General features: G+C 37.9%; 2 protein-coding genes across 12 annotated transcripts in view; one reads left to right on the top strand and one right to left on the bottom strand.

Annotated features, from left to right (window-relative positions):
- Positions 1–20,356, top strand: part of HECTD1 (HECT domain E3 ubiquitin protein ligase 1) — a 65,848-nt gene that overhangs the window by 43,659 nt on the left and 1,833 nt on the right. For 4 of the 11 annotated variants that reach the window (XM_075425135.1, XM_075425133.1, XM_075425134.1 and 1 more), the window contains 16 exons: positions 413–1,249; positions 4,581–4,802; positions 6,538–6,671; positions 8,532–8,688; positions 9,523–9,745; positions 12,113–12,167; positions 12,410–12,592; positions 12,929–13,139; positions 13,222–13,307; positions 14,285–14,412; positions 16,310–16,511; positions 16,649–16,786; positions 17,044–17,651; positions 18,764–18,842; positions 18,954–19,047; positions 19,358–19,508. In XM_075425135.1, the coding sequence (XP_075281250.1) occupies positions 413–1,249; positions 4,581–4,802; positions 6,538–6,671; positions 8,532–8,688; positions 9,523–9,745; positions 12,113–12,167; positions 12,410–12,592; positions 12,929–13,139; positions 13,222–13,307; positions 14,285–14,412; positions 16,310–16,511; positions 16,649–16,786; positions 17,044–17,651; positions 18,764–18,842; positions 18,954–19,047; positions 19,358–19,508 (3,508 nt within the window). The remainder of the gene's footprint in view (positions 1–412; positions 1,250–4,580; positions 4,803–6,537; positions 6,672–8,531; positions 8,689–9,522; positions 9,746–12,112; positions 12,168–12,409; positions 12,593–12,928; positions 13,140–13,221; positions 13,308–14,284; positions 14,413–16,309; positions 16,512–16,648; positions 16,787–17,043; positions 17,652–18,763; positions 18,843–18,953; positions 19,048–19,357; positions 19,509–20,356) is intronic. The other 7 variants (XM_075425139.1, XM_075425138.1, XM_075425136.1 and 4 more) reach the window with 4 other exon arrangements.
- AP4S1 (adaptor related protein complex 4 subunit sigma 1) overlaps positions 775–20,356 on the bottom strand; it is a 52,658-nt gene continuing 33,076 nt past the window's right edge. Inside the window, exon 7 of the mRNA XM_075425149.1 lies at positions 775–839. Coding sequence (XP_075281264.1) covers positions 798–839 — 42 coding nt within the window. The 3' untranslated portion in view covers positions 775–797. The remainder of the gene's footprint in view (positions 840–20,356) is intronic.

Raw genomic sequence — 20,356 nt, 5'->3', positions numbered from 1 at the left:
AAAAACATTACAGAATGTCCTTGCAAGAATTGTAGTTTCTTGACAGTTACTAATAAAGTTATGGTGATATGTTTCAGTATACATTTCTGATGTTAGAGAACCTAATCATAAAATTTTGAGAGATCCTAATAGGTCAGGTTCCTTCCTGAAGGAAACTTTACTTTTGGCTGGATTCTGGGACCCTGAAGATAGAGGCTGATCATGCTTGCTGCCTCAGTGTTAACAGCATTTTAAAATACAGAATCGTTTAGATTTAAACACTTTTTTTTAATTGGCATTAAGGGTTATTTAGTGATTATATTAGTTCAGACATGCAGCCCTTATGAGAAGCTGATCCCACATTGTGGAGCTACTGTCTGACACGCTCCTGTCTGCTTTCTGCTGGGTCTCACAAACTCCTGTCCCTTTCCAGGCTGGATTGATGTCACCTGGGATGCTGGTGGCTCTAACTCTTACCGTATGGGCGCAGAAGGAAAGTTTGACCTCAAGCTTGCACCAGGGTACGACCCTGATTCAGCGGCATCACCCAAACCTGTTTCATCCACTGTTTCAGGCACAACGCAGTCATGGAGCAGCTTGGTGAAAAACAACTGTCCAGACAAGACGACTGCTGCTGCAGGCTCCTCAAGTAGAAAAGGAAGCAGCAGTTCTGTGTGTAGCGTGGCCAGTAGCAGCGACATCAGCCTGGGTTCGACCAAAATGGAGCGGAGATCAGAAAGTGTAATGGAGCAAAATATAGTTTCAGGCACTGACATCCATGAACCAATTGTTGTTCTGTCTTCCGCTGATAGTGTGCCTCAGGCTGAAGTAGGGTCATCTTCCAGTGCAAGCACCAGCACCTTGACAGCGGACATGGGAAACGAAAATGCAGAGAGGAAGTTAGGTCCTGATAACTCGATACGTACTCCTGGGGAGTCCAGTGCTATATCCATGGGAATTGTTAGTGTAAGCTCTCCTGACGTGAGTTCAGTCTCGGAACTGACTAATAAAGAAGCAGCTTCCCAACGACCTCTAAGCTCTTCAGCAAGTAACAGACTCTCAGTCAGTTCGCTATTGGCTGCTGGGGCACCGATGAGCTCCAGCGCAAGCGTTCCTAACTTATCATCTCGAGAAACTTCCAGCCTGGAGTCCTTTGTACGAAGAGTGGCAAACATAGCACGTACCAATGCCACAAACAACATGAATTTAAGCCGAAGTAGCAGTGATAACAATACTAATACTTTGGGAAGAAATGTTATGAGTACTGCAAGTAAGTAAGCTATATTTATTTTTGGTTGAAATTTTTGTTGTTTCTCTGGATCTCACTAGACGTAAAGGACCTTGGATTCTGTTGGCCTGATTAGACAAGTGAACTTAGAGCAGCTTCAACCTTGTGTGTACATGTAGAACTCATGAAGAGCTCACAGAGTTCCTGTCAGCTGGAAGGTCTTGCATTGCCCTGTGATGTCAGGTTACACTGTGGTACCCATCAAATAGAAGATAATTTAAATTTGATGACGATTACATGCGTAGGAAGAGAGAGAGTATGGTTTAGATCAAGAGGCTGGAAGACTAGCAGCAGTAACTAATGTGGGATACTCTTGCTTTTTGATCTGTGTAGATTTTGTATATTCACCTTGTATCTGCCTATTTCTGTTGTTTTTCCATTTTCCTCAGAAAATGCATTTTGTGAAGTCTCTGAGTTAGGAACTAAGAACACAGTAGAAAGAAAAAAGTAAACTGCAGTATGATGAATATTTAGTAGATTCCTGCATTCTGTCAGGCTGAATAATGTAGTGTGCTGTGATACTGTAGAGGTTTCCTAAAGGATGGTACAGTCATGAAGGCTGAGATTCAGGAAACTGTTCAGGCATAGTAAGTGTAAGGAATTTTGTAGTTAATGATATAAATGGGATTATGTGTCCATGCTTTAACATCTGCATGTTCTCAAATTATGTGTAGGATCAAGGTATTAGCAGGTAAGTTGTAAACCTGCTGCTTGTGAGTGAGTTCACTCTTTGGAATTTTCAGCATGCTCCCATCAGAGTTGTTACTCAACCAGCCTTGTTAGGTATTTCGTTCAGTGATGGCGATAGTATTTTAATTGGAGAGCTGCATTTCATGAGGCAGACAAGTTAGAAAAAGTAAAATTACCCAAGCCAGAAAGAAGCACTCAGTTTCTTGTTAAACTTTCATGCTTTCCTAGGACTTCTGTGCTTCCTTATTGAAAAAGGTGATGTTTGCTTTTAGCATTTCTAAGTTGTGGTGTTTTATTTTTTTTTTTTAAATAGTGTTGCCTTTTTTGTCAGGAAGATTTTTTTTTTTTAATATATTCTTATATTCATATTGTGATACAGGGGATGAGGGGTGGGGAATGTTTGCAGCCTGTATTGAATATAAAAGTAAGATACTCAAGGGAAGATTCCCAGTAATTAATCCCGTTTTAGGCAGATAGTCAGTGCCTCCAGTTCTGAAGCAGTTTTGTGCTGGCGGTAGAGAGCGAGCACCTTTGAAAAACGTAGTAAGATACTTCAGCAGCATGTTTAACAGGTTTCATGAATGTTTGAGATTATACAGTGCTAAAGATGGAAATAAGAATGTGGCAAATTAAAAACTGGATTTAGTAGTAACTTATAGTCATACTTTAAAATTATCCATCATGTAGGAATTATTTTGTTTCATACATTTTATACAAACAGAAACTGTAAATGGGAACTTGTGACCCAAAAAGAGGTCAAAGGCTAAATATGAGGAATCTCACTGAAGTTATAGTACAGCATTGTGGAAATACTGGATTTTAAAAAAAAAAAATTTATTTGGCCTGTCCAGTTTTTTAAAAAACAAAACAAAACAAACAAAAAAAACCAACCAACAAACAAAAAACCAGACAAAACCCAAACAAACAGAAAACCCCAACTCCACCCAAAAAAGTTGAGTCTGAAGTCATGATTAGTGTTGTAAGTCTTCCTGGACTTGCTGTAGTGGTTGCATTTAAATGTCAGGATTTGCCAGGGGTGAAGTGGTGCCTAGGGTAACCAGTTTCAGTTTGTTCTTGAATTCAGAGAAATGAAATGCTGACACTTAATGGCTTTTTCTGTATATTGTAACAGCAAAGAGTTTACTGCTATTAATTACAAGTGGGTGGAAGACACGAATACCAAACAATTTATTTTCAAGTTCTTAAAGAACAAAAGAAAACCCTTTGGATTGGAAAATTTACATGCTTTCATAGAGATGAGCACAGGCTTAGTAACAACCCTAAATTTAAACTTTGCTCTCTCCTGACCCACACATAGAAATGGTATCAAGCACAATACCTGTTTGTGTCACCTTTGCTGATTTTTTTTTGTCTGCATTTTTATATTTTTATTTACAAACTGTTTGTAAGGGAGAAAAAACCAAAGAGTATCTCACAAACAACAAAAATAGAAACAGTAACATTTATTTTTATCAGAAAACTACCAAATGCACTTAGGGGAAAAATCTTGGTTGTATTGTATTTTTCTTCAAGGGTAGTAACCTTTGCAAGCCTCGATAGGAATAGTATGAAAATCAGGATTTAGATTAATTTTTTTTAAGAAGGCGGTGGCTCAGTTTACATAAGCTGCAATAAGGAAAATGTTTACTTTAAAATGGCAAAACTTGCATTTGATAAATTTTGGAAAAGGTAGATTAAAAAACATGAAGTTTAAATTTAAGTATAGGCGACCCCTCAAATTTGCACATGCAAACGTGATTAATCTCCTGTGTTTGAAGATAAGCATGTGAGAAAATGCTTTGAAGACTGGGATGTAAATGTGTGGTTGCACACAGGTATAACTTCTACTCAGTTATGTACACTACTTGGAATTCTTTCTATGGATTTTACAGTGAATTCAGTCTTGTTTCAGTTGTTACCTAAAGTGCATTTACTGTGTTTTATTGGAATGTGCAGTAAGGTAAATTCACAGCTGTTGCTTGCGTATTTTGAAAATTATTAATATAAGTCATCCAACATAAGTAAGGCTTTAAGTCACATGTTTTGCAGTACTGCCAGCTCAGGCTTGTTGCCCATCGTGAACATTATGTGCTAATAGTTATGTGAAAGATAACAAGTCAGAGCTGCTTTAAGAACTTTAGAAAAATGCTCAAAAATCACAAGTTTCACATTTGTCTTATGTTCTGTTCTCAATTCGTTTATATATAGTTAAACTGTTTTCCCTGTATCATTTTAATTATATTGCCATTTAGAGGTTAATTTACATTCTAGGCTTAAAGACAGACACAGTATTGGAATAACAGATTTCAGAAATACTTTTCATACGTTGAAAATGAAGTGGAGTAATTTCAGATTTACAGTTGTAATTGGGGATTTATTTAATAAACTTATTTGTTTTAAATGTGTGCAAGGGAATATGCTCAGAAGTGGGCATCTGCGTTGTAGGGTGCACTTTTGCACTGGGAAACCCTTCCCCTTTAATCTGTTATTCTTTATTGTAAAATAACACGTCTGATATTTTTTCAACCCCAAATATATTTTTTAACACAGGAGTCATGCATGTAAATTGTACTCTTCAAGTCATCAAATCATTTATTTTATCTTACCATATCTTTATCTATAGCTTCTCCTCTTATGGGTGCCCAAAGTTTTCCTAATCTGACTACAACTGGTACCACATCAACAGTGACCATGTCTACATCCAGTGTTACTAGCAGCAGCAATGTAGCTACAGCAACTACAGTTTTATCTGTTGGTCAGTCGCTTAGTAATACTCTAACTACTAGCCTAACATCAACATCTAGTGAGAGCGATACAGGTCAGGAGGCAGAATATTCTTTATATGGTAAGTTTCATTTTTAAATGAACATAAGCAGACTTCCCTTTACTGATTTTTCTTTTTCTGCCGTTGTTGTGATTTTTCTCAAGTAGTAGTTTATTTACTGAAAAGTATATGAAAGTTGAGCTGTTCATATGTTACTAATACTGTAAGGCAGTAAGTAAAATAATGTTAACATAGTAGTATTTCCTTATGTTTTCAGGTCTTAATTTTCAGCACTTTCAATCCCACATATTATTTATGATACAGTGTATTTAGGTGCTTAGTCTTTTCCTTAATCATATGAGTTTAGTATCTAACGTAGTTTGCGTATGAACCTGTAATTCAATTCAAAATGCTCTTTCTCATTGTGTTATATAGGCATGCTACATGCTCAGTGTGAGGTACCGTATATTTCTCTGTGATTGAAAAGCCTCTGCTCTTAGGCACATTATGCACTTAAAATAGTATATGAGGTTCCAGGTATCTCAATACTGTAGTGGTAATTGCAAAAAATTGGAAAGAACACAGAAATGAAAATGATGTGGAGAATGGAGTTACATGATTTGAGGAACAAAATCCAGCGTTACGTGGGCACTATATGCTAGAAGCAGGTATTAGGACAGAATTTATTTGCAGGATATGAATACTGTGAAAGAAGATTTAGTTAACTGGGTTGATAAAATCTAGGAATTAATTTGATGAAATGAAGTCAAGAAAAACCTGGGCTACATATGGGAAAATACTTCCTAATGTAAAGTGTTTTGGATTGTGAGATGTCCTCAAAAGAGAAGATACTTGATTTCTTTAAAGTTTGATTTGATTGTGTTCTGTTTTGTTGCCTCTCCTATAGCCTGTTGAAATTGCTCGAAAATTATCTGGTAATTTCAATGGGTAGCTGAATTGACCTGCTTGGAGGCAGTTGATTAAGATATCTGCATATGCTATCTCACTTTATTCTTTAAATTTTCAAGTCTCATTTGGTATTTTGATTGGGTGACAAGTCTTAAAATATATCATAAACAACTGGGCAAACAGAGTTACCTTAAAGTTTCTATTGAGGTTCTGGCAACAATTCAAAGGGTGTTTGGGTGGTATAGATAGTTTATATGTGTATTCAAAAATGTAAAAGTTCAAAGATTCATCCCAGTCCACCTTGGATTGCTGTGAACTTCTTTTCTGGTTTTGGGGGTTGGTTTTTAAGTCTTAGTACTAGGTGGGTGAAATTGAACTGTCTTCAGCTTCTCATTACAGAAATGAGTTAGCAATTGAATTTTTTAAAATACCACTTTAAAATGTTGGTTTTAAATGTCCTTTACATTGCAATGTGAGGTCTAAGCCACACATTCTAAGTGGAAATCACATTGCTAACCTGTTTTTAAAATTAATTAAACATAGAATCAGACAGTATAAATGTGCACCATCTTTTTGCAGTCTTTTGTGATTGAAAATAAGTGTAATTGTAAAACGTTTGATATATATGCAAATGAGAAACTGATCATTCAATTATACAATTGTTAAGTGTTGCTTTTTTTAGTTATACTATTGGCTAGACCCCTGGACTTTTTGTTAGGTGTATGCTTTTATCACAGTTTTTAATCGTATTGTGCCATAAGCAATGTTTTAGTTCTCTGTTTTTCTTGTTTAAGTGAGATTTGTTTTTTCACTGTTCCCAATGTTCCTGTTCTTTAATTTTCAAAATTTTGCTTTAAAAGTTATTCTTGCCTTTTGTTCTGTATGTAAATATTTATATGTATTATAGATTTTCTTGATAGCTGCCGAGCTAGTACTCTGTTGGCAGAGTTAGATGATGATGAGGATCTACCTGAACCAGATGAAGAAGATGATGAAAATGAAGACGATAACCAAGAAGATCAAGAATATGAGGAAGTTATGGTACAGTATAGTTAACATAGATGATATCTTAATTGATTAACAGATGGATTAAAAATCCACAGATTTGTTTTTTTTGCATTATGGTGTCTTAGCTATAATCTTTCCATTAATTAAAACAAATGTGTTTAGATTTAGGACTACTAGTTTGGAGTACCTATCCATTAAGACTCTAAATGAACTGCCAAAGTTAAAATTTTGTTATACTTTTTGGGGACTGCAAACTGAATACTACTTTACGAAGACAGTTCATTGTCCCTTTTCCCCATTCTTGTATATATTTTGAGTATCAAGAAAGCTGTTTTCTCATGCATTCAAATGAGTGTGATAAAATTGCAAGACGTCACTAGTTAAGACCGCTAACAGGGCAGTCTCCTTTCTGTACAAATTTGATTGTACCACCTTCAACATTTATTCTAGAGAAAACCTGAGACCCTATAAGTCAGAATTATCATCTTAATCATAGCCTGGGAAGAAGTTGACAGGCACTAGAAATCATGGATCATCATGGCTGATGAAATGGTATAACTTTGTGGTTAGGCTACTGTATTTTGTCGTGATACAGTTCTGGGATGTGTGAAGCAAACTGTAGGAATTTCAAGTTTGCCAGAGGAAATACCTCTTTAAAAGAAGGGGCTGAGGGGGGCAAGACAAAACCCAGCAGGTTAGTCCACATGGGTCTTGCCTACATTATTGTAAGTTCTGGCTTTTCATTAGGTTCTTCGCTGGTAGAAGGCCATGGTTCATCATACCACTACCACTGAAATGATCAGAATGAATATTGCAAGGCCTAAGAGGAAAAACATTAGATGATACAAGATGATTTAATGTTTATTACATAAATGTAAATGTTGTTTTAAGGAATTATAGAACCTTCCTCTTGTAATTAATATGCACAACTCTTAGTCATTTGAACAAAGATATTTAGCATTTTAACCTACTGTGATTATGCTTTTAATAGAAATCAGGTACATTACTAAATATTTTGTGATTTCACCTTCTGCACAAAGATACGAAGTTAGGAATGGAAAAGCCAGTGCTACTTAAATGGATCCACAATGCAAACAATAACTTTTGTTTGTAGATTGTTGATCACTTTTTGGAAATTATTAAATGGAGTTATGGTTGTTGTTTATGGGAAGATGCAGAAATAGCTAAATTAGTCTTTGCTTAAGATTACACAGCAAGAATCAGATCTGGAAAATAAAATTTTCCTTTCTTGGGTTCCAGTCCTTTTCCCTCTGATATACTATGTAATTCTCCTCAGTAAGGAGTTGAATAGATTGAAAGCTTGTTGTAGAAAAGTCATAAGCAATTAATTCTTGCTATGGCTTTTTGATTATTAGATTTCTTCCCACCGTAATAATTCCAGTGTTTTGGTGTTTGATTTAATCTCTGGATAAAATGTGTATACATTATATATTAATGTATGTATACACTTTCAAAAAAATAATTTTGATTTCAGAAAAGTTAATGTATGTATTTTGACACCACTGTTCTTATTTGAGTCTTTGATATTCCAAAGTCAGTGCAATACACAAAACATTTGCATCAAGCTTGCTGGTCTACAATAGCCTGTGTTTCCCTGTGTCCTGGTGCTTCGTGGAAAGTGTCATTCTTTCCAGAAATTGTAAATATACCTGTTGTAAGGTTAGCCCATTCATGCTGATTTTTGTATGTCTGTGGTTTTGATAATTCTCTCAATTCCCACTTGACCAGTTAAATGAACTAATACTGCCAGCTTTGATATCTTTTGTGTCAATTTTAGTTTACATGACTGCTGTATTCCATAAGTAGCTTTTAAATTTTTGATCCAATGATTCTTTATAGCAGAATCTAAAATACAAGTGCTTTGTTTGTTAGGAAGAGGAGGAGTATGAAACTAAAGGAGGCCGTAGAAGAACATGGGATGATGATTATGTGTTGAAACGGCAGTTTTCTGCTCTGGTTCCTGCTTTTGACCCAAGACCTGGTCGTACTAATGTTCAACAGACAACTGACCTAGAAATCCCTCCACCGGGTATGCTGACAAGACATTTGTGATACTTGATCTGGCTTTAGGATGGAGACTCACTGTTAAGGGCCCCATTGGGCTCTGGGGATCCTATCACTGTTAACCAGTATGACATGCTTTTGTGGCTGTGTGGCTTTTCTCTGTTTGAAGGAGAGTTTCATCTACCTCTGCAGGTCCAAGCATTATTGAGGGAAAAGTACATCAAGTGCTGTGTGAAACAAGCATGCTCATGAAATTAGCTCGGATTGCTGATAAATCTCTTGTCGTGTCTGGTTCCACCTGCCAGGAATAATCTGTGTTGAGCTACCCAGAACAGCTTTGATTGAAGAGGGCTTGTTGAAACAGTTCAAAGCAGAGGCAAGGGGAAAGCTAAGACAGGAATTCAGCAGTCCGTATGACCAGCAGTATAGTACCTGATCTTGCTGCTTAGTTCATTGTTGTTTAGCAGTGCGGGTGTAGTCAATGTTCATTACAGCACAGACTATGTAGGTTTAGCCTGTGTGGAAATGAACTGTTGCTGACTGAAATGAGTTAGTAGTTAACAGGAAGATGCTGTGTGAAAAGAAGAATGCATGTGTTGTGATAATATTAAAGGGGATATTGTCAAGATGTAAGGATCAATAGGGATTTGAAACATTCCTGTTAGCTTTACTCACAGAGAAGGGCTGCAGTTACAGCCTTTAGATACAGTGCATAGTTACAACTCGGTATCATCTCTGTGGCACGTGTGCAGGAAGTCTTCACACTTCCTTATTTGAGCCACTTTATTATGTTTAAGCCAACTTGCTATGCGTTACATATTTTGTATTAACGGCTTCTCAAATGATTTTTCACATGCAGGTACACCTCATTCAGAACTCTTGGAAGAGGTTGAGTGCATGCCTTCGCCACGTTTAGCGCTTACCTTGAAAGTTTCAGGTCTTGGAACAACTCGAGAAGTAGAACTGCCCCTAACAAACTTCCGATCTACCATCTTTTACTATGTACAGAAATTGTTACAGCTTTCATGTAATGGCAATGTGAAATCTGACAAACTTAGACGGATTTGGGAGCCAACATACACGTAAGCTCACAAGTTTGTTATTCTGTGTAGAGAGCACTGTGACTGATTAGGAAACAGGTGTGAAACAGTGTTAAGGTGTTTTTCCCCCTATGGAGGGAGCAGTGCTAGAATTAGTTTTTCTTGCATTTATGTTAGGATGTTCTTACTGCTTTTACAGCTAGTGCTGCGACTACAAAACAGAAAAAATCATAACCTCTAATGTTCAACTATGACTTGTTAATAATTGCGAAAGTCAAACAATTGACCAAGAGAGCAGAATTTGGTCTGCTTAGGGATCTGCTTGGAAGAATCTGATGGGTATGTAATCCTAGAGAGGCGAGAGGGTCCAGAAGAGATGATTGGTTTTTCAAGAATCACTTCCTCCATGCTAGAGAACAATCCATCCCAATGTGTGGGAAGTCAGGCAGAGGCAGTAGGAGACCTGCATGGATGAACAAGAAACTCCCAACAGAACTCAAAACATAAAAAGAAAGCATGCAAGAGGTGGAAGAAGGGTCAGGTGACCCAGGGTGAATATAGAGACATTGTTCCAGTGTGAAGGTATGGGCTTAGGAAAGCCAAAGCCCATCTGGAGTTGAATCTGGTGAGGGGTGTGAAGGGCAAAAGGTTAGGGAACATTTAAAGAAACAGGACATACAAGTCCGTGGGACTCAGTGGGATGCACTTACAAGAGCTGGCCGTTCTTAATTGTCTTTGAAAGGTCATGGTGATTGGGAGGCGTTTCCGAGGACTGGAGGAAAGCAAGTGTCACTCCTATCCCCCAGAAGGGCAAGAAGAATCTAGGGAACTACAGACTGGTCACCCTCTCCTTCATACCTGGAAAGGTGATAGAATAGTCCTGGAAACAATTTTCAAACAGTGAAGCACAAGAAGGTGATTTGGAGTAGGTGACATGGATTTGTGGAAAGGAAGTCATTCTTAACCAATCTGATAGCTTTCTATGATAAGATGACTAGCTCAGTGGATGAGGAGAAAGCAGCAGTTGTTGTTTTCTTTGACTTCAGCAGGGCTTTCAACACTTTCTCCCTCACTGACAAATGAAGTATGGACTAGATAGTGTCTGAAAACTGCCTGAACTGCCAGGCTCAGATGGTTGTCATCACTGATATGAAGTCCAGCTGGAGGCCAGTCATTAGTGGTGTGCCCCAGGGGTCAATACTGGGTCCAGTACTGTTTAACAACTGCGTTAATGAAGTGTGTGATGGGACAGAGCAGACCCTCAGCAAGCTTGCAGACATAACAATACCAGGAGGAGTCGTTGAACCAGATGGTTGTGCTGCCATTGAGAGACCTCATCAGGCTGGAGAAATGGGGAGACAGGAACTTTCCACAAAGGGAAATGCAAAGTCTAGCAGCTGGAGAGAAATAACTGCGTGTGCCAGTACAGGCTGGGGGCCAACCAACTGGAAAGCAGCTTGGCGGAAAAGGCGCTGAGGGTCCTGCTGGACATAAAGTTGAACATGAGCCAGCTGTGCACCCTGGCAGCAAAGGTGGTCAGCATTAGGAAGGTTGAGGGAGGTCATCATACACCAATGTGTGTGACTACCTGATGGGAGAAGCTAAGGAAGACAGAGCATAGACGCTTCTTTGTTGTGACAAGTGAAAGGATGAGAAGAAAATGGCTCAAACTGAAATACGGGAAATTCTGTTTAAATGTAACATTTGAGCAGGGGTATTAGACTCGGACTCCAGAGGTCCCTTCCAGCCTCAGCTATTCTCTCTACCCTAATTTGACCTTACTTGCTTTATAGTAATAGACAGAAATTATGAGACTATATGATTGTGTGCATTTTCAATTTACTACACCAATGTAATTTCTGTTGTACTAGAAAACTAACCTGTATGAAAGCAAGAGCTGCAGTAAGGTGGTTGTGGTTTTTTTTTAACTTTGTATTTCAGATTTCAGCAGTGCTCATGTGTTGCACTTATTTTTGGAGTTGCCTTGTGTCAAAAATTGTGTGCTGTAACAAAGCGGTTTGCTAGTTAGCATGAGAAATAGTTGTAAATGCACATATCTCTTAAGTTAATACACAGCAAACTACCCTAGAACTTCAAAATTTTGAAGAAATTGTGCATGTGTGGTGAAGAATCTAAAGCTGGTTTGGGAAATTTGCACAATGAAGGTTGTTTGGTTACCCAAACCTCACTTAAGGAAACATAAATACTTTGCAAGATAAATAGCACCATCATGAAAATTAAACAGGAGTTTAAGAACTTTGCTGCTTCAAGGTATCCCAGATGTTCTGTGCAGCAAAGAGCAGCTGCTCTGATTTACATCATGTTATGTAAATTTCATTAATGTATAACTTCAGAATTTAGAGGCTGTACTCTGAGTATGAAATATTAACTCATTGTTTTGATATCTAGAATCATGTACAGAGAAATGAAGGATTCTGATAAAGAGAAAGAAAGTGGAAAAATGGTAAGACTTATTTCTGTGCCTTTGAGTATGTTTTTGTGGCTGCTTAAACAAAAGCAAAGCTGATCTTATTGCTGTTTTTGAAATGCTACATTAAAAAACTAACAGTTGTCAATTAATTAAAGGATATGAGTGAGTATATGTGTCGATGCATGCTCCTGTAAAACAGACGGTATGTAATGCATGTGAAATCTTCAAAGACTTTACAACCAGGAAAACCCAACATTTGGTGGTTCCTGTTGTAGGGTTGCTGGTCAGTAGAGCATGTGGAGCAGTACCTTGGCACTGACGAATTACCAAAGAATGACTTGATAACCTACCTGCAGAAGAATGCAGACTCAGCTTTCCTGCGCCACTGGAAATTAACCGGCACTAATAAAAGTATTAGGAAAAACAGAAATTGTTCCCAGCTCATAGCTGCATACAAGGTATATGTCTGCATCCAAACTCTCTTTATTGTGAATGGCTGTGTGCTTTGTTTTGCAGCTTTAAGATTCTTGTGGAGGAGGAATGACATGAATAGGAAAGTTGAATGTTCACATGCCAATACCAAGTTTAGGTTTTGCTGCTTTTTTTCTTTTTGGTGTCTTCTATTAAATATAGTTGTGTTAAAATGCATTTGAATCACGATTTGAACATTGTAACTAAAAGTGAAGGGTAAACACGGTAACCATTCTGATTTTTCAAATCGTTAACTTGGAGTGCACAGTCCTAAAGATAGTGACGCATGCAGTTTACATTCTTAACAATTCTTTTTTTTACAGGATTTTTGTGAACATGGATCAAAATCTGGATTAAGTCAAGGGGCCATTTCTACTCTTCAGAATTCTGATATCCTGAGTTTGGCAAAGGAACAACCTCAGGCCAAAGCTGGCAGTGGGCAGAACTCCTGTGGAGTAGAAGATGTTCTGCAGTTGCTTCGTATTTTGTATATAGTTGCCAGTGACCCTTACACAGCACGAACATCTCAAGAAGGTGAGTTAATTATCTAGCAGAGCTTCTTAAATGTTTCAGTGAAAACAAACTAAAGGAAAAAATTTTCTCTTGATATTTTCAGAAGGAGATGAGCATCCTCAGTTTAACTTTCCACCAGATGAATTCACAAGCAAAAAAATTACTACAAAGATTCTGCAACAGATTGAGGTATTACATTAATGTGTTATGCACAGTGTATATAGGTAATACTGTTTTTGAGATTCTGTTATACTTTTCCTTACTCTGACGGTTTGAAATTATTTGCTTTTTTGCCATTTTGACTTTTGAATTGTTTCATACACTGTTCAATTCCTTATATTTTGGATGAGTGAATTCTGTAAGAATGGGCTAGTCTGAATACAAACATGTGATGTTACCATTTAGTGTATGTATGACTGCCTGATGATATTGTAACTAAGGCAATTAGTTGTGTTAGGGTTCACAAACATTTTATTTTTTATACATTCCGCATTTAGAAAACATATTCTTGGTACCAGGTCAGTTAGATGCATTAAACGCAAAACTTTAAGATCTAGTTCTTCAGTTGAACTACATTTTGTTTAACAAAGATTTAAAGAAGATGAAGATTCTTGACTTGCTCAGCTCTTGTGTGCTTTTTGAGGTGTTTTTTTTTTATTGTAGTTAAGTTGCCTTAGGAGTAATAATTTCTTGTGTTTTAGAAGAGACTACAGTAATATTTAGTGGGGATCATCTTAGTACCACCAAGTTTATTCCATGTCTTCTGGTATTGAGGAGGCAGTATCTGATCACTTTTGGGCAAAACTCGGAAGTTGTCCAGGTAGTTGTACACTCGATCTCCCCACAGTGCTTTGAGTAGTACGTATCCCAGAGATTTGCTACAGCTTTTAGTGCGTTTGTGCCAAAGCACCCTGTGTCCACGCTTGAGTCCTAGAAACTCTGGGAAGTTTTCATTTGTAGCATTTAAAAGGAAAAAAAAAAAAAAAAAAGTGGCAGTTGCTGAGGAGGAAGAAACTTGCTCAAGCACAGGTGAAAACTCTGTACCTGAATGTATTGAGTGTCTGTGTACTTAGTTACAAGCTTGTTGGGACAACTTGGGTCCTAACATTAGAAACACCTTTTTTTTCTTTTTCTTTCTTCCTTCTTCTCCTTGCATTAAACTACAGGAACCCTTGGCACTAGCAAGTGGAGCTTTGCCAGACTGGTGTGAGCAGCTAACAAGCAAGTGTCCTTTCTTAATTCCATTTGAAACAAGACAGTTGTACTTCACGTGCACAGCATTTGGAGCATCAAGGTAAAAAAACGGGGGTGGGAGGGGGGGAATGTCAGGCTGCTTTTTTTTTTTTTTGTCTTAATATAGTAATTTTTAAATTGCTAATTCACACAAGAACCTTATCCTAACAAGATAGATTTTGCTTGCCAAATGTAAAGCATTTTAGATAGTAGAAAAAAGGGAAGAAGATGGGAAACTCTAGAAAGACTTTTGGACACTTGAAACATTTCTTGTTCATTGTGTAAGAGATTTATGATGAGTAGCCTACCTTCTGTTGGATATTATTCAGGAAATTCCTTTGAAGAAATTTCATTTTTCAACTTTAGCTGAAGACTTGCTTGTGTACCTCTAGCTAGGTTATCACATCAGGCAGTAATTTGACTGGGTTGCAGTTCATTGCATAAAGGAGTAAGAAACAAAATAAAAAACATTCTGAAAATAAATGTGAGTTAAATGTTTTTTGAAAACGTACACCAAAGCATGTAACTTTCCAATTTATAGTTCCTACAGTGGTTTGGTGACTGTTTCTTTTGGTTCATTTATTTTTAATTCATTAAAGTCTTAACAAAAGAGACAAAATGTAACACAAAGATGCTATTTTAAAGGTTAATATTAGCTGCGTAATGAAACTGTAACAAACCCAGACATGAAAACATTTAAGGGTATCCTCTGAAGTGTTTCATTACCTAGGAATCCTTAATATTTTGACTGCAGCAGTGATTAACTTGAGAGTATGTAGACAGTGTAAACCTTTTTCCTAGCTTACTTTTATGTAATGAAAAGGAAGAATTAGTTTTTGTGGGTTTCCCTGGCTGTGTTTTTTTACTTTGTTTGATTTCCAAAGAGCAAGAAAAGTGTAGACAGTGAGTTGCAAAAATTACTGTTGTGTCTAATACACAGTAGAAATGCCTCATGAAGAGTGTAAAATGAGGCATTTGAAAAGGAAGAAAAGGTATTGTCTTTCAAGACATCAGTTTAGATCTTCTTAATATGGAAAAATTGAACTTCTTTGGAAAAATGGTCCAGAAAACTGGACCATGTATGTTTGGTTTTTCATTTTGTTTTTGTTTCGAAAAAAGTTAATGTTTTAGAAAAACTGGGTTTTAAGGAAACCTTGCATGGTATTTACTTGGCAAGTAAAGAGCCTTCATAAGCCCTTGAAAGATTGGAAATAGTTCTTAGAGCTCTCATACTCTGTGTGACCTCTGTGTGTACATGCGCATGGGCGTGTGCACTCTCTGCCTGTGGCTGTCATGACACTTGGCCATACTCGCAAAGCAACCAACAGATGGTAGCTTTGTAGATAGTTTATTGCTACAAAGATGACCGTACATACAAGAATTTCAAACTGACCTCATGTAAGTACCGCTGCTAGAGGCGGCTGCTCTTCCTACACCAAGGTGGGTCTATATGTCTATGATTGCACTCCAACTTTGGTTCTGTGTTTCTCTAACAAGAGTGTAAGTAAGTAAATCTTAATGTAAAACTTGGTATCAGTGGGATGATGTACAACTGCCTTGCAGTATGGAAGTTGTAATAAGTGTCTAGAAACAGTCTGTGACTAAAAAGAGCTACAGTAAATGCCGCGCTTTGTTCATTCCACTGTAATTTGAAAACTATAGTAATTCAGATCAAGAATTGTATGTTTTCGTTGGTGCTGTCTATTACATCAGAAGCTATGGCTGTCCCTTCATAGTAATTAAAAAATATTTAGTTTGCTAAGCTCGTAAAATATGAAGCAGCCTATATTTGGGCATTTCAGATATTTCTGAGAAATACTTCGGTATGTAATTTAAAAAAAAAAGAAATTAGGAGGTAATTAGTACTTAACAAGGTAACTTTTTCTTAGTGGCTACTGTCAAGTTTTCATGCTCATAGACATCGAAGTTTTAAACAACTGGTTTTCGTTTTTTTCCAGAGCAATTGTGTGGCTACAGAACAGACGTGAAGCCACTGTTGAACGGACAAGGACAACAAGCACAACGCGACGTGATGATCCGGGAGAATTCAGAGTTGGACGCCTCAAACATGAAAGAGTGAAAGTTCCGCGAGGTGAATCCTTGATGGAATGGGCAGAAAATGTCATGCAGATTCATGCAGACAGAAAATCTGTTCTAGAGGTAAAGCATATCTGCCTAGCAGAGCAAGGTTAGATAGCTATTGCTAATGTACTGGCCGGGATATGGAATATCCTGTTCCATACTCAACATTTCACTAGGATTTTCTTTTATTATTAACATTTCTTATGTTTTTCTAGGTTGAGTTTTTAGGGGAGGAAGGAACAGGCCTGGGTCCTACCTTGGAATTTTATGCATTGGTGGCAGCAGAATTTCAGAGGACAGATTTGGGAGCTTGGCTTTGTGATGATGATTTTCCAGATGACGAGTCTCGTCAGGTATACTTCAATTTGCATTTTAAACTGAGCACTTGTGTGAAAGCCAAATGAGCTAGATATCCAGGAAGGGAAGAACACATGATCAGTGAGCAGCCGCTTATCATGGTCAAGAATGACCACTCTGCTCCACGCCTTGCATTCCTACCGGTTCTTTTTTTGACAGAGAAATAGAGTATACTAAGTTTAACAGCACAGGTGTCGGATAATATTCACCTTTAACAACGTCAGCTTTTTTTTGTGTACGTCTCTTAAATCAGGTTGATATTGGTGGTGGATTGAAACCCCCTGGCTACTATGTACAGAGATCATGCGGACTCTTCACAGCACCATTCCCGCAAGATAGTGATGAACTTGAAAGAATAACCAAACTCTTTCATTTCCTTGGAATTTTCTTGGCTAAATGCATTCAGGACAATAGACTCGTGGATTTACCCATTTCTAAGCCTTTTTTTAAACTCATGTGTATGGGGGACATTAAAAGCAATATGAGTAAGTTGATATATGAATCACGGGGTGACAGAGACTTGCACTGTACGGAAAGTCAGTCGGAGGCTTCTACAGAAGAAGGGCATGACTCCTTGTCAGTAGGAAGTCTGGAAGAAGACTCCAAATCGGAATTTATTCTTGATCCACCAAAACCTAAACCTCCTGCCTGGTTTAATGGAATTTTAACATGGGAAGACTTTGAGTTAGTAAATCCACATAGAGCTAGGTTTCTAAAAGAAATTAAGGACCTTGCAATTAAAAGGCGTCAAATTCTAAGCAACAAAAGTCTGTCAGAAGATGAAAAGAACACAAAACTACAGGAATTAATGCTGAAGAACCCATCAGGTTCGGGGCCTCCACTTAGCATAGAGGATTTGGGGTAAGAGTTTTCATATTTATTTATAAATATGCAAACAGTGTTGTGTTACAGACAAATGTTAACACATATAATTAACATCGAAGATTTCCTCATTTTTAAATAGTATCATTGAAAGTGGGAATCATTAGTGATGCAGCAAGATCCGGTTTGCCATCTGTAGGTACATTCTTGTTCCTTAGTTTGAGGGTTTTCTCACTTGCTTAGTTTCCTAATGCTTAAACTTAAATGTGGCTGCTCTGCAATGCCATACGACTCTCTAGAAGCACCCAAATACTTGTAAAGACCTTTAGAAAAGTGCGAATCATTAATTTCTTTGCAATGATAACACTTGAAATTTATCAAGTTTTTTGGAGAGCTTTTAAAGCAGACAGATTGAAATTTCAGATTGTGTTAACAGACATGCAGTGCAGCACTCGAGTCCATGTGAAATGGAACATTTGCTGAAAGTTAACAAGTGTTGAAGACGTAAAAGCGCTCATACCTCTGTAAAACTTGTGTCAGGATGTCATCTTTTGTAGTTTTAAATGATTTCTTTTGAAACAGTAGTTTTTCTACCATGAGTATCATGGATTATTTGTTAAAATCCTGTTGTGCCGCAAGGGTTGTGTAGTCAGAGTTCAGTGGTTGCTTGTGGCCTGGCGGGCTGCAGTATGGCTTGGCAGAGAGAGCCGGCGAGTAGCACCGCTGAGGGGCCGAAAGAGCTAATGTGTGAAGTGGCTCTGTAGCTGCTAGTGCTGGAAATTAATGTCAAGGATTTGTTGAGTTTGTGAACGGAATTGAACAGTTTGAGTAGTTTTGAAGCCGGTAACTTAAAGATATCAAACGCTATGAGATTTTCCAGGGTTGTCAAATCCAAATAAACAGTGTGTGATTACACGCGTGTGCATACCGTACGTTGGAAACATGAATTATCACGAGTCCGTAACTAATTGTAGGTCTGTACTGTGGTACCACTGTTCACGTGTATGCAAAATGATCCACAAACAATGGTTTGAAGCATAGTGAGATGCTTTCGGGTCGGGGGGGGGGGTGGGGGGGGTGCAGTTTATGCATCTGGTGTCTTTGCAAAAGCAGACCTGTTTCCATTTAGTAACTGTCTTTGTGTTTTGAAGCCTAAATTTTCAGTTTTGCCCGTCGTCCAAAGTGTATGGGTTTACAGCTGTGGATCTCAAGCCGGGTGGTGAAGATGAGGTAAGGAAACAACCTAGCTTTACAATTTAAACAGCAGTTAAATTTTTACTGTCTTGGCAGTAACTCTATCGCAAAGTGAATTCTTACGGTATTTATTGACTGTCTTTGCAGACGGTGACAATGGATAATGCAGAGGAGTACGTAGACCTCATGTTTGACTTCTGCATGCATACTGGTATACAGAAACAGATGGAGGCGTTCAGAGGTAATTTTAAATATGGCAGAACGTATAGGCAGTTAGGTGGACTAATTCGTGTTCAGGGTGTGCTGGTTTAAAGCGATGGCATAGAATGGCTTTCAAAAACAAACTTTAAGATTGCAGTAGGCAAGATACTCGTTTCATAGCACCTTTGCATTAGTTATGCCATTTTGAATCTTGAAGAGGTTCCATTTACCTTAATTAAGAAACTGTTGATTGATTCTGGTTTGATTAAAATAGAATTGAAATGCTGATGTTATTTTATAAACATTCTTTTGACGTCTATATTTATAACTGTATCTTGTGTAAATTAAAGACGGCTTCAACAGAGTCTTCCCAATGGAGAAGCTGAGTTCCTTCAGCCATGAAGAAGTTCAGATGATTCTTTGTGGAAATCAATCGCCTTCTTGGGCAGCTGAGGATATCATCAATTATACTGAACCTAAGCTGGGATATACACGAGACAGGTACTTATACTCCAAGTGATTTGAAAATAGTAGCTAAAAGATACATTAAGTGATAAAATGTCCAGAATATTCATTAGATGAAGACACAAATTGGATGGGATTGGTGGTCGCTGAAGAGCAAGTGATTATCTAAAACGGCATGAAATAACCATGTGTGTTAGCACAGATAGGTTAGAAGGTAATTGGTGTTTTTGTGGTGAGAGGGGATAAAAAAATGTAAAATACTAAAACATGAACAACTAGTGGAAATGTAATGGCAGCTTACTAATACAGGCTATTAAAAATAGCATTTTAGAGTTGTTACTTTCATCTGTGGCGGTGGTTATAATTTTTGTTCAGTTGGGTATAGTTGTTACTTGTCCCCGGTTTCTTAATTCTTTCTCTTCAAGTCTAGTTCAAAAAGAAAATGTACTATGCAGGGAACAAATACGCGGGTGATTTGCTATCAGGAGGTGGTTGCAACGTTTTGGGGTTTGTTGGGCGTGGGGTTTTTGCTGCCTGTCACGTTTGGTAGCAACAACATACAGCTTACTTCTGGAACTGCGTTAGTGTAAGCATGCTGCAGGAGCCTGATGGGCCTGAGGTTCTGTATGGAGCAATTCTTCTGTTGACCCTGCCCTGCACGCGAAGATGCAGCCGAGACTGCAGCGCCCGTTGTCCGTGGGCCCTTTTCAGCAGGCTGCATGTTCTTCCTGCCCTCTGCTCCCCCTGGTCCCTGGACTGGTGTGGAGGAAAGCAGCTGTATCTGGAGGATTCCATAAAGATCTGTTGTAGTCTGTTATATTTCTCCTATTTTTTTACATGAGGGTCTTGAACAGGATAGAAGTGAAACCATACATAAATTGAAA

The sequence above is a fragment of the Opisthocomus hoazin genome, chromosome 7, assembly GCF_030867145.1.
Source record: "Opisthocomus hoazin isolate bOpiHoa1 chromosome 7, bOpiHoa1.hap1, whole genome shotgun sequence".
Lineage (NCBI taxonomy): Eukaryota > Metazoa > Chordata > Aves > Opisthocomiformes > Opisthocomidae > Opisthocomus > Opisthocomus hoazin.
The sequence above is the reverse complement of the archived record's forward strand: the minus strand, read 5'-3'. Positions and strand labels throughout refer to the sequence as shown.